At 38.4% G+C, this 14,374-nt stretch overlaps 1 protein-coding gene across 1 annotated transcript in view; it reads left to right on the top strand.

The window, feature by feature from the left end:
* The window catches only part of LOC136036541 (SCY1-like protein 2), a 116,366-nt gene that overhangs the window by 56,981 nt on the left and 45,011 nt on the right, over nt 1-14,374 (top strand). The window contains exons 4-5 of the mRNA XM_065718846.1: nt 1,879-1,999; nt 8,740-8,835. Of these exons, the coding sequence (XP_065574918.1) occupies nt 1,879-1,999; nt 8,740-8,835 (217 nt within the window). The remainder of the gene's footprint in view (nt 1-1,878; nt 2,000-8,739; nt 8,836-14,374) is intronic.

Below are 14,374 nucleotides of genomic sequence, written 5' to 3'. Positions count from 1 at the left end.
GTCGACACGATGACCCTGGGGAAAAGAAAAAAAAAACAAACAAACAAATAAACACGCACCCGTGATTTGTCTTCTGGCAAAAAATACGAAATTCCACATTTTTGTAGATAGGAGTTTGAAAATTTTGCTAGAGGGTTCTCTGATAAGCCGAATGCGATGGTGTGACTTTCGTTAATATTGCGTGACTTTTAGGGGGTGTTTTCCCCTATTTTCTAAAATAAGACAAATTTTCTCAGACTCGTAACTTTTGATGACAAAGACCAAATTTGATGAAACTTATATATTTAAAATCAGCATGAAAATCTGTTTCTTTTGATGTATATTTTAGCATCAAAATTCTATTATTTAGAGTTTCGTTTACTATTGAGCCGGGTCGCTCCTTACTACAGTTCGTTACCACGAACTGTTTGAAAGAAAATAATTCGGTATTTCGAGGCTTCTGACATTAGTTAGGCTCAAAATTCGAAAAGGATTATATTTTTTCTCTGGGCCCCTTCCACGTCTCAGTTCGTTTATTTTCCCGTTAGTTTTCACCTGTTTTCGCTTTATAGTTGTGTTATCTCTTAGCAGTTCTTTCGTTAGTTGAGTTATGGTTGTGGTATATATGTTTCTTCGCTCGTATAGTTGTGTTATTTTCAAATTATACTCCATAATAGAGAGGCTCCGAACACACAGCATTGTATATTAAGCTCTGAATTTGACGTTTTTTTCTAACGTGACCAGATTCGTTCTGCGCCCTGCGCCCTTTTCATTGAATTTTTCTTCCCCCATGACATATTTCTCCAAGTAAAGATCCTCCCACATAGCCCCCTCCCCTCAACCCTACCCCCAAAACCAAAAAATCCCCCTGAAAACGTCAGTACCCAATAACCATTATTATATGTAAACACTGGTCGAAGTTTGTAACTTGCAGTCCCTCCCCCAGGGACTCTGGGGGAGTAAGTCATCCCCAAAGACATAGTTATCATGATTTTCGACTATGCCGAATAAAATGGCTATCTCCAAATTTTGATCCGTTGACTTTGGGAAAAAAATGAGCGTGGGAGGGGGCCTAGATGCCCTCCAATTTTTTTGGTCACTTGAAAAGGGCACCAGAACTTTTCATTTCCGTTAGAATGAGCCCTCTTGCGATATTCTAGGACCACTCGGTCAATACGATGACCCCTGGGGAAAAGAAAAAAAACAAAAAAAAACAAACAAACAAATAAACACGCACCCGTGATTTGTCTTGTGGCAAAAAATACAGAATTCCACATTTTTGTAGATACGAGCTTGAAACTTCTACAGTAGGGTTCTCTGATACGCTGAATCTGATGGTGTCATTTTCGTTAAGATCCTACGACTTTTAGGGGGTGTTTCCCCCTATTTTCCTAAATAAGGCAAATTTTCTCAGGCTCGTAACTTTTGATGGGTAAGACTAAACTTGATGCAAAAACAATTTTTTAGAGTTTTGGTTACTATTGAGCCGGATCGCTCCTTACTACAGTTCGTTACCACGAACTGTTTGATTAGTTAAACCATGATTGAAATATCGTTTTTCACCTGTGTAGCTTTGTGGAAATATTGTGATTTTTTTTCGAATGGTCAAAAAAACACTCTTATTGCTTGGTAACGATACTGGAACTGGATCAAATTTAAGGAGTGATAAAGGTCTATATTTTGTACATTGATAAGTTTCTAAGGGTGTAAATGGCAGACCAAGTACGAGAAGCCATCTAAATGCAATGTGCCCAGTTTTTGCGAGAAATTAATTTTAAACTGGATTTATCTATTTTATACAAATCGTTGGAACAATAATTGCTAAACTGGAAAGGGGTTTACACTGTGTTTTCCTTGAAATACTTCCTGGAAAGAGATACTCCATTTTTCTTCTTTCAGATAGTTGAAGCTCTTGCATTCTTACATACAACAGCACGAACCCAACACCGAAACATTTGTCCTAGCAGTATTTTAGTAACGAGAAAGGGAACTTGGAAGCTTGCTGGGCTAGAATTTTCTGGTAAGTTTAAGTCTTAGTTTCAAATTTTGTTTTACACCTCAGGCCTAAAGCGCAATATTATGCCAAATAATTCATGCATCCTAACATAATAGGGTCAATTTTTCTGTTTACTCAACGCCTATCCCTGTTTACAAATCCCGCATAGGTTATTAGGTTAAAGTATTTACCAGTAATTAATTAAGTGGTGCGTATGGGATATCATTTCAAGTCCAATTAGCCCCGAGTTCAAGATTACAATTAATTACAATTACTTGTTGAATAAAGGCAATTATTATGTTCCATTGACCACTGTTTGGATAGCAGTAATAATTTTACGCGAGTAGTTTAAAATTAGAAGAAATAAAAGCCGATTTTCACCGAAATAATGTCAGCTAATTAATTTTCTTTTACAAAACAGTCATTCCTGTTATAAAGTGTTTTTGTCTTGTTGTTATTTGAGTTGGTGTAAATGCTGTTTTTTGTTGTTGTCTGGTAGATATCTGCCATGATGTGGCAAGTTGACTTTCATTTTGTTATTAATTTTTGGTCGTCGAGGCCTTTGTTTCTTTTGAAGACCTGTTTACTTATTTATTTTATTTGCTATTTTTTTTTCGTTTTTGCATAACAAGTTGTTCTTTCTGCCAGATACTTGTAACTATTTACTAATTATTATATAATGTTTTTGATAAACCAAATAGAAAAATAGCATGAACCTGCCAACTAACTTAGTACTGAGAAATGAAAACTATCTCCTCTGTACCAACATTGCCAAAGCGATTAGTTGAATCTAATGGGACGGTGAAACTCTCCTAAAGTTTGATTAGGCAGATGATTTAAGGATCCTGGATGAAAACGTTAGCAAAATCCATAAGCTTTTGGGAGCTCTCGAGAGTTCAGGAGGTGAGAATAGATTTGGAAATTGATCTTAAAAAGGAAAGTCGCTTAGACTATGAATAAATGTGATTGAAGAAGTGAGGGTAGGTAACAAAAAATCGATATAGCAGATGAATTTACTTACTTGGATAGTATTATTAGTAAATATGTAGTGAAAATTTTAAAATCAGAATAGCCAAGGTGCAGGTTTTCTTTGAGTTGAACAGAGGTTTCGAAAAACAGTTAGATATATCTTCGAATTAAGATTAGAATGTTGGTAGCCAAGGCAATAACAGTGGTCAAGTGTGGTGCTGAAACAAGACATATATATATATATATATATATATATATATATATATATATATATATATATATATATATATATATATATATATATATATATATATATATATATATATATATATGTATATGTGTGTGTGTGTGTGGGGGGGGGGGTGCCGACAATCTTAACACACATCCTTTAAGCATGCGGGATGGGTTGGAACTCGTACCATGTACTGTTGAAGAAGTTGAAAAAATTGTTTGTGGTCTTAAATCAGATTCTTCTGATGTAGATGGATTTAACCTAAAGGCTTTTAAATTTTTGTCGGTGTATCTTTTTCTCGTACTGGTTCATTTAGATAATATGTCAATTATTAAAGGCCATCATTTGCCGTCGGACCTGAAACGGTCAAAAATCATACCTTTGCAAAAATGTGGGGACCCCTCGAACCCCTGGAACTGGTGACCGATTTAGATTTTACCTTTACTCATTAAAATTTGTGAAGAAGTTATTTATAAGTGATTGTAGGCTATGATTTTTGGATTCGAAGAAAATATTGTATGATGAACAGTTCGGTTTGAGAAGTAAACATTCCACTAGTCATGCAGTACACCATCTTTTCGTTTTTGTTGATAATGCTCTTGAAAATTAAAGGTTCCTTTAACTGTTTTTGTAGATTTCCGTAAGGCTTTTGACACTGTTGAATTTAATACTCTTCTAATTAGACTAAGCGAGCTTGGGTTACCTTGTACTTGTGTAAAGTGGTTTTCATCATTTTTGCATGGCCCCACTATCAAAGTTGCTGTATCAGATATATTAAGCAGATAATTCGGGGTTAAGTTTGGAGTGCCTCAAGGCTCCGTGATGGGACCTCTACTTTATCTTATTTACGCTAATTCACTGGCTTCACATGTTTGAGAGGAGGCGCTGACCTCTTTGGTGGACGACACTGCGATAACAGTAATTGGTAGTTTTGGTGGAAGTCACACATAAGGCTAACTTAGCACTTGAAAGTTTACGCAGTTTTACAGTTGGTAGTTGCCTGGCAGTTAATGCATCTAAAGCAAATTATACCATTTTTAGTAGAACAAAGAGGTTACTTATTGATAATAATAACATATTTCTTGGATATTTACCCATTAAACAAGTTTTTGAAATTAGGTGTTTGGGGTTTTATTTAGATAATAATATTAGTTGTAAAAAGCATTGTAATGTTATTGGTGCGAAAATGGCTAGGGGTCTAGGAATTCTGAGATGAGTAAAAAAAAAAAAAAAAAACATTTCCATTCAAGATTTTAATGAATCAAGAAGTCATTTATTTTTCCCTTACCTTACCTTAGACCTTAGATCCTCCAGAGCCAGGGGTGACTCATAGGGCGTCTGCGAAACCTCGTCAGACATCTCGGAGCTGAGCTGCAGCCGTGACGTCCTCCCACTGTGGTTGAAGAGACAACTCCGCATTTCTCAGGTCTCGGTCGTACTGTCGTCGTAAGGTGTGTCTTGGTCGACCTCTTTTTCGCCTCCCCTCGGGGCGCCAATCATATACTGTATATGGGAGTCGATCCTCTGGCATACGGAGGACGTGGACAAGGTATGTCCATCTCCTACGTTTCAGAAGGTCAGTAACTAATGGCTGACCGGTTCGTCGGCGAACTTCTATGTTGGTGACCTTTTCCTGTCATGATATGTTCAGGATTCTCCTAAGGCACATGTTTTCAAAGGCTAGGACACGTTTCTCTAGCTGGGTGCTTAGTTTCCAGCATTCACTAGCATAGAGGAGGATGGACATCACATTGCTATTCAGGAGGCGGAGGTTCAAGCGCATAGAGTATTTACTACTGCGCCAGACTGGTTTCAACTTACTAAAAGCCGATGTCGCTTGTCCAATTTTCCTCTTGATTTCGTTGGCTATTTCACCATCGTATTCGATCCAACTCCCGAGATATTTAAATTCCTTGACCTGCTCAATAGTTTTATTTTTTCATTTTAATATGAGCGGGGAGTCAGACGTGGCCATACTCTTTGTTTTACTGACATTTACTGCAAGTCCCACTTTCTCGGCCTTTTCGTCTATGGCGTCGAGTAGCAGCTGCAGTCGCAGTTTCGCTTCTTCAAGAAGAACAACGTCATCTGCGAAGTCCAGATCAGAGATCTGTCGGCTGCCAATCTTCACTCCAATGCCTGAAGACTGCCGTAGAATATAGTCCATTACAATGACAAACAGAAACGGAGATAGGACACACCCTTTCTTGACGCCAACATTATCTTGAAGAAACGCGTGTCCCCATTTTCTGTGCGTACACAGCATTCACTATCCTCATATAGTGCGATTATCATTTTGACTAGTTTATCAGGTACTCCGTAATATTTCAAAATCTTCCATAAAGTGTCTCGGTCAACAGAATCGAACGCCTTTTCAAAATCAATGAAGAGCAGGTACAGTTTTTTGCTCCATTCTCTGGACTCTTCCACCATCAGTCTAAGAATGAAAATAAGATCAGAGCAAGACCTACCAGGTCGGAACCCATGTTGCTCTTCCCTGAGATGTGAGTCTAGGGCTGCTCTTAGGCATTGTAGTATTACTGAGGCTAGTATTTTACTAGGCACAGACGTAAAATTGATGCCCCTCCAATTGTCACAAATTTGTGCATCGCCTTTCTTGAAGAGTTTGACCAGTATCCCTCTGGTCCAATCTTTTGGGACTTTGTCGTTGTTCCAGATGGCCACTAGAAGAGCAGTCCATACGAATATGCAGGCTCGAAGGGACGCTTTCAGCATCTCTGCCGTGATCCCATCGACTCCAGGTGCACGTCCATTTTTCAGCTTTTTCACAGCTGTCGTCACTTCTTCCGTGCTGGGTGGGTCAGCACTTACGTCAATTTGTAAAAATGGCGTATCCGGTACTGTTTCTGGATCACCAGGTCTGGGCCTATTTAAGACTTTTTCGAAATGTGAGGCCCATCTCTCGTCAGTTTTCTGTGGATCCGAAATAACGTCTCCAATTTCATCTTTTACAAGGGATGTACGATTTGTTTTCTTTCCAACTATCTCGTTTGTTAGTTGATAAACCATTTTTGAGTCTCCTTTCTTTGCAGCTTCTTCTGCAAGCGCTGCTTTTCTCTCAATGGCAATTCTTTTGTCTTTCCTGGCACTTCTTTTCACCGCTTTATCCTCTTCTTTGTAGCGGAGCTGTAATTGGGCTTTTTGCTCTGGGCTCGACGTATTCAGGATAAGCGTTCGGGTCTCCTTGCGTTTACTGATGTATTTCCAGGTGTCATCCGATATCCATTCTTCTTTCTTTCTTTTCTTGAAGCCAAGGTTGGCCTTCGCAACGTCATGGTACACACTCTTGACTGAGGTTCATGTATTCTCAACATCAAAGTCATTGGCTTCGTCGAGCAGATTTAACGCTTCAAATCCGTTATGTTGAGATATGCAGAAGTTTTTACGGATGTCAGGATCTTTCAGCTTATCGGTGTCAAATTGTTTATGTGTTGCAGTGTTAATTTTCCGCTTCTGAGCTTTCAGTTTGATTCTTACTTCGGCTATCGTCAGGATGTGATCTGAATTAACATCCGCTCCTCGAAAACCCCTCACGTCACATAGGCTACTTCTCCAACGTCTTGACATGAGGAAATGGTCGATTTGATTCTTCGTTCGGCCCTCGGGGGACACCCATGTGTACTTGTGAATCGTTTTATGGTCGAACATACTACCACCTATTATCAAATCGTTGCTTAGTGCATAATCGATTAGGAGTGTGCCATTCTCATTTATCTCCCCCATGCCATGTGGGCCCAGAACTTCAGGGCAGTACTGGCGGTCTGCACCAACTTTAGCATTTAGATCGCCAACCACGCAGAGTACATCATGCCTGGGAACGTCTTTGGTGACCGAGTGTAGCATGTTATAGAAAGCATCTTTCCCCTCTTCATCAGCTTCGTTAGTTGGAGCGTAGCATGCGATGATGTTCATTTTTGTGTGATTTGATACGAAGTGAGCTGTCATTATACGTTCGTTAACTGGGTTCCAGTTTGTCATTGCTTTGTGTGCAAGTGGCGACATCAGAAGTCCTACACCAGCGCGGTGGACGGAAGGGTGACCACTAAATGCCATGACATATCCTTCACCGAACTTCTCTAATCCATTTCCAGTCCACCTTATTTCACTGAGAACGAGTATATCGATGAGGTATTGTCTCATCTCTTTAAGAACTTGCTCTATCTTGGATATCTGGTTCATCGTTCTCACGTTCCAAAAACCCATCTTTAGATTATGTTTCGCAGTCAAAAATCGGTTCCGGGGGCATGCAGGGGTCGTTATCTGGGGAGGTGATGTATCCGAGGCTGTTGTAGACGTTTCAGTTGCAGTTGTTTTTCCCCTGAGTGCTGCCCCTCAAGGTCCCGGGTGTGGGTTGCAAGCCCACAGCCCAACCCTCCTCATTTGCGGACTTGGGACCGTTGCGTTCATTGGGCCAGCAATTTTATAAATATAATTATAAAAGGATCCAGATTTTGCAAAATAAAAGCATTCGATTGACTGCGGACATAAAAGAGCAGGTTGGATCCAAAACAATTGCTAGCTTTTCCTGGTGTAATGTTTTAAATGCTAGTCAGATTCTTGACTACCAAGAATTAACTTTTGTGTTCCAAAGCACGAAACATATATACCTTGAGTATTTTTATGGATATTTCCCATGAATCAGGAGGACCATAATTATGATACAAAAATTCACAACTTTTAACCCACAAAAAAGAAAAACAGTCAGATCATCATATATGGTTCATAATCTGGGGCCTTCTGTTTGGAATAATCTGCTGGCTTGCACCAGGGAGTCTGTCACTTTATATGGGTTTAAAAGTAAATTAAAAACATTATATTTAACTAATAGAATTTAAAGGACGGGAGGTTTTTGATATTTTTTGCAGTTTTTTGGGGTGGGGTGGGTGCTGAAACCGATAAAAAATAATTAATAGTATTTTTTGCTGTATTGTGTTCATGTGTATGTGTTGTTGTTTTTTTATATATAAGATAGGCTAAGTGGATAATCGTGAGTTGCTGTCTTTAGATATTTATTTATAATATATAAATCATCACACGAATTTGCAGCACAGGTCCTTAGGACTTTCTTTTTGCTGCAATAATTTATTAGTAGTGTCATTTTTATTTATATTTATATTGTGGATAAAAATAAAAACCTACCTACCTACGTATACATATACATGCACATTTTTTTTCTTAATTCAAGTAAGACCTGCTCTATTATCCTAACTTATTCCAAAATGAAACGCCACATTTTAGATGAATCTTCTGAAAGTTAAGTTAGGTAATATATAAAAAATACGAAAGCTAGAAAATACCGATTTTGTTTTGAAATCAGTAAGAATTCTTATAAAGTCAGCTTAAAATTTTATGAAATGTTGGTCAAAAGCTCATGATTTTAAAGCAATGAAACTGACACGATTTTGTGCTATAACAGCCCTAAGCAACTTACTGGCCCGATGAGCTGTTAGTAGTATTATCAGTAATCCCGGTGTAGTTTGACACTACTGTACGACTTTTATTATTTGATTTGTATGCATAATAATATATTTTTTTTTTCTAGAACGGCCAAATGACACTGAAGCCAGTGATTTAGTGAGTTGCCCTAGGTGGACATCAAAGATATCTAAGTCTGCACAACCTGAGCTAGATTTCATAGGTAATTTGAATAATCAATTTTGTCGTAGAATTTGTGAGTATAGGTCATACAATATATAAAAAGCGAACACTATATATAAGGAATTACTAAGTTATATTCAAAGGTCGTTTGTATGCAAAGGGGGAATTTTCTGGGGGGAGAAACGCCGACCCCCATTTTATATTATCTCAAATTAGCTCGCAAATAAGCCACTCATAAACTTTTACTACTACTGTAGCAACTAACAGCAGCACCAAGCCGCCTGAGGCCAACTCAGCTGCGCACGCTCCTCCTCCCTCCCAGTCTGTTCAAAGGCTCTATTTTTACACCCTCCTAGGAAGTTCCTATTTTCTTTAAATATTTCTTTATGACGAGGACGAGGATGGCCTGCTTTCCGGTTAGCCCTAGACTATTGGCCGAAAAGGACAATCTACGGCAATCTGTCATCGTTCATCCACACAAAGTGCCTTAGCCATCTCAACCTTTCTTTCATTATAGCCCTAGGTAGCGGGATTGAACCACATTTTCCTAAAACCTACTATTTGAAATATGGTCAGTCAGCCGAGTACCCAGAACAATCCGTAGACAATTTCTCTGGAATACATCTTGCAAATCTTCATCCGCTTTTTGGAACGCCCATGCTTCAAAGCCATACTTGACCACTGTCATCACTGTAGCTTCTAATATTCTAATGTCGGTTCGCAGATAGTTATCTTCCTATTTTTACAAACTTTTTTTTAACTGTTTAAAAACACCATGAACCTTGGCTATTCTACTTTCAGCATCTTCACTGCTCCCACCGTCGTCAATAATGCGACCAAGGTAAGTAAATCTGCCCACCTAATCAATCTTTTAGTTACCCAGCGTCACCTTTTCATCTTCACTTATTCCTAGCCTTAGTGACTCAGTCTTCTCAACATCTATTTTAAAACTTATTCTAGCACCCTGAACTCGCAAAACCGCTGAAACTTCATTCATTTTGCTCACAGTTTCATCTAGGGTGCTATAATCACCGGAATGATCCAAGTCCAGAAGAGTTTTTCCTCCCCATTTGATTCTGTGGTCTCCCATTGTCTTTCCTGTGCTCCTTAAGACAAAAGCCCATCAAAACAATATATATAAAGTGGAATAGAACACAACCCTGTTTAACTCCCGATTTAGTACAAAACCAGCTGCTAACCTAATTTCCTACCTTAGCTGCAGCAGTTTTGTTCTCGTACATAGCACTAATCACTTTAATGTGTTTGTCTGGTATACCATACAAGCATTAGGCCCTTTCTATAGCTCTTCTATCAGCAGAATCGAATGCTTTCTCAATTTCTATAAACTTGAGGACCAAAGGTGTTTAACAACTCAGGCACTTCTCAATTATTAATCTTGTGAAAATTTGGTCGACATATCCTCTACCTTTTCTAAAATCTCACTGTTCTTCTCTTAAAACTTTTTTACACCATCTCTTAGTCAAGTAAATATCATATTACTAAGTAATTTACTACCTACAGATACCAGACTAATACCTCAGTAATTACCACACTCGCTCTTATCACCTTTCTTATACACTGGTTTAATTAAAGTTTTCCTAAATCGTTAGGTACTTCCCTTTTTCAAAAATCACATTCATAATCTTCATTAACTTATTTCTAACCTCAGAGCCACCATATTTAATAAACTCAATTTTCACACTTTCACCATTTGGAGCCTTTTTTTTAATCCTTTTAGTATTGTCACTAATTCTTCCTCACAAAACAAATCTTCGTTCACATCCAAGGTATCTCAAACTTTTTCATTTTCTTCTATATCTTTTTCTGTAACTCTTTCTCGGTTTAGAAGATTCTCAAAATGTTCTTCCCTTTCACTTTAAATTTTTCCTTACCAGTAATTGTGACCCCGTTCCTATCTATCTTTAACTAGGACAAGTCCGGATTGATTACTCCCTCTCAATTTATTAACATCAGATCCCAAGCAATTTTAGCCATGGCTTCCACTCCACACCTCCTTAGTTAATATTTTAATGCTTTTTCCAATTTCTTTACATTTCTTTTGTTTTCATATGACCTATCACTCAGATAATTCTTGTACAAGCCCCTTCTCCTCTCTATTAAACATTAAGCTTTTTCGCTAATATTCCAAGCTGTAGTCCTAAATTTCTTCCCTATGACACCATCAGCAACTTCACAAATTGGTTTTCTAAAATTATTCCAACCAACTTCAATATTGTCAAATTTTAGACTCTCAAATTCAGTATTTAACTGTTCCTGGAAAGTTTCTCTCAAATTTTCATCCTGGATTCCACCAACATCATAACCTCCCGGGAGGTAGTTATCGTTTCTAAATTTCAGCCTTAAATTTACCCTCGACACTACTAGATTGGGGTCTTTTCTTTTGTCATCAGTAACAGCACTCCTATATACCCTATTATCTTGTATTGATTCTGCCTGTCTTCAGTTTACTATAACATAATCAATAACGTTTGCTGTCTTACCACAATATGTTTACCTTGTTAACTTATTGGCCATTTTATGACTTAACACCGTATTAGTTACAAATAGATTGTTATACCTACAAAATTACAAAAATCCAAAGCCATTACTTTTTTTCTTTTCCTACACCAAATTTACCTAGGCTAGGATACCATCTATCCCTATTTCAACCAACCTGGGCGTTAAAATCTCCTAGTAAAAACATATTTCTACCTGGGACCCTGTCTGCTTGCTCTTGTAGCTGTAAGCAAAATTCATCGCAGTCACTGGCATCTCCGTCAGTCAGTTCTACAGGGGCATATACTACTATAACTGATACGCTAAATTTTTTAGTCATAAAATGAGAAATTAGTATTCTATTATTTATACCTTCCCAGCCTGAACAAAACTTAGGAGCCTCTTTATTTATCATCAGCCCTACTCTTTGTCTTTGTACCCTATCCTTCCTACCCTAGGAAACAAATTCTATAACACCTAATTGCGTGCTTCATACCCCTGAGATGTGCGTTTCTGAAACCCTAATAAGTCCAGTTCGAATCGTCTCAATTCGTCAGTCAAAATGTCGATATGATGGTCATTTTTCAATTTTGTAACATTCCAAGTTCCAGTTTTCATATTCATTAAATCATTGAAATTATTTTTGCATCAGGAAAAGCAATGATCCCGGATAACAGTGCAGCTTGGTGGTTACTTAACTTCTCAAGTCTACACCGAAGAACTTTAGCTGGCTTAGAACCGGAAAGCAAGAAGTCCCTGGGACCTGCAGCATAAATGGAGACTTTGTGCAATCTTTGGCTCATCTTGGTCACAACATCGTTTTTAGCACTTGGCGATACTCTTCTATCAACAACGGTGGAAATCCTTCACAGACAGTCTCAAGCCAATTACCTCCAACTCATTATATATTCATGCCTGCAAATATTATGCTACTATGGGGAGAATTCCCATAGTAGATAAATCAGCTAAGAAGGGGTTTTTCAGCCCGAAAACAATCGTCAAGACAGACCAAGCCCAGAACAATTATCCATTAATCAGAAACCCGTGGGAATGCTGTTTCGTTTGCTAGGATATAATTTCCTCAAGGAACACCACTCCTCAAGTTGGAATAGAGTTGACCGCAAGGTCCCCAGTCTTGCAGGTACCCCGAAAGGGTCAAGGTAACCCTTTGCAGATGCTGTTGTCCATAGATTTGAATCTTATGCCCTGTCGTAGTTGTTCTCCCATAGAAGATCCTCCTGCGATGGTGTTCTGTGTCACCATGGAATTTAAACAACTCTTAGAGAAGGTTTTTAACTCACAGGACGTGTGGACACGCCAGTGGGCCCTGTTGGGTTTACATTTGAGTCTTTAGTCCTCCGCCTGAATTTATGGCCCTGGGCGTGGGTGCCCTGGCTTTCATTATGGAACCCCATGGAAAAGGTCTCCTCTGTCTACATGCCTCATATGGAGGTACCTCGCACATCTGTAAGGCATTTCTCTATGACCACCCGGGGTCAAAATCAGGTCAGTGTTGCAAATATTCTATCTTCAGGCTAGAATTACTTTGTTTTGAGCAGAGTCAAAACAATATTGATTTTTTCAGTTGTACTTAGCTTACTTATCTCATACTTGGCGTATTTTGAAACAAATCTCTGAAATTTGGTAGCTCTGCCCTGAGCTCGTTTTTCATCAAGGCACGGTGTAAGCTTATTTTCACCCGAGTTGGAACTTAGCCTGTCTAACCATCGGATTAGTCACCTTTCTGTGACCACCGGGGTCAAAATCAGGTCAGTGTTGCAAATATTCTATCTTCAGGCTAGAATTACTTTGTTTTGAGCAGAGTCAAAACACTATTGATTTTTTCAGTTGTACTTAGCTTACTTATCTCATACTTGGCGTATTTTGAAACAAATCTCTGAAATTTGGTAGCTCTGCCCTGAGCTCGTTTTTCATCAAGGCACGGTGTAAGCTTATTTTCACCCGAGTTGGAACTTAGCCTGTCTAACCATCGGATTAGTCACCTTTCTATCCATAGTTTTTTATAAAAAACAAACTACTACAAAATATTATGTAAAATTAAACCAAATGAGTTATAATTGAGTTTTTTTCTGTGACTTTAATACTTTAATTTTACAAATGGCTCATGTTCGGAACTGTGTCAGTTAGCACACATACATTTATCTTCAACTACACTTTGTGTAGTAATTTTTCATTGGGTACTGAACTCTTTTTATGGCACTTGGTATTAACCAAGTGACATGTAGCGATCACAAATTCTGTTGGTCGGTCAGTCTGTCTGTCTGTCCCGGTTTTGCTAGTTTAGGCACTTCCAGATAAGCTAGGACGATGGAATTTGACAGACGTATCAGGGACCAGGCCAGATTAAATTTAAAATAGTATTTTCCCTGATTCGACCATCTGGGACAGTTAATTTGGAAAAAATGAGGTATTTTTAACTTACAAACAAGTGATCGGATCTTAATGAAATTTGATATTTACAAGGATATTGTTTATCAGAGCTTTTATTTTAAATTCCAACTGGATCTCAACTAAACTAAACCAAAACTGGAAAAACTAAACACAAGTCCTAGATACGTGGTTAACATAACTGGAACGGATCCACTCTCTTTGGGGGAGTTGGGGAAGGGTTAGTTCTGAAAAATTAGAAAAAATGAGGTATTTTTACCTTAGGAAGGAGTGATCGGATCTTAATGAAATTTCATATTTAGAAGGACTTCGTAGCTCATATCTCTTATTTTAATTGCTGACCAGATCCATTTTCATTGGGAGAGTTGGGGGGGGGGGACCAGAAATCTTGGAAAACACTTAGAGTGGAGAGATGAGGATGAAACTTAGTGAGAAGAATAAGCTCAAGTCCAAGATACGTAGCTGACACAACTGAGCCGTATCCGCTCTCTTTGGGGGAGCTGGGGGGAGGGTAATTTAGAAAAATTAGAACATAAGAGGCATTTATAACTTACGAACGGGTGATCATATCTTAATGAAATTTGATATTTAGAAGGATCCTGTGCTTCAGAGCTCTTATTTTAAATCACAACCAGCTCCTGTGACATTGGGGGAAGTTGGAGATGGAAACCGGA

The sequence above is a fragment of the Artemia franciscana genome, chromosome 15, assembly GCF_032884065.1.
Source record: "Artemia franciscana chromosome 15, ASM3288406v1, whole genome shotgun sequence".
NCBI classification, from domain to species: Eukaryota; Metazoa; Arthropoda; class Branchiopoda; order Anostraca; family Artemiidae; genus Artemia; species Artemia franciscana.
The sequence above is the reverse complement of the archived record's forward strand: the minus strand, read 5'-3'. Positions and strand labels throughout refer to the sequence as shown.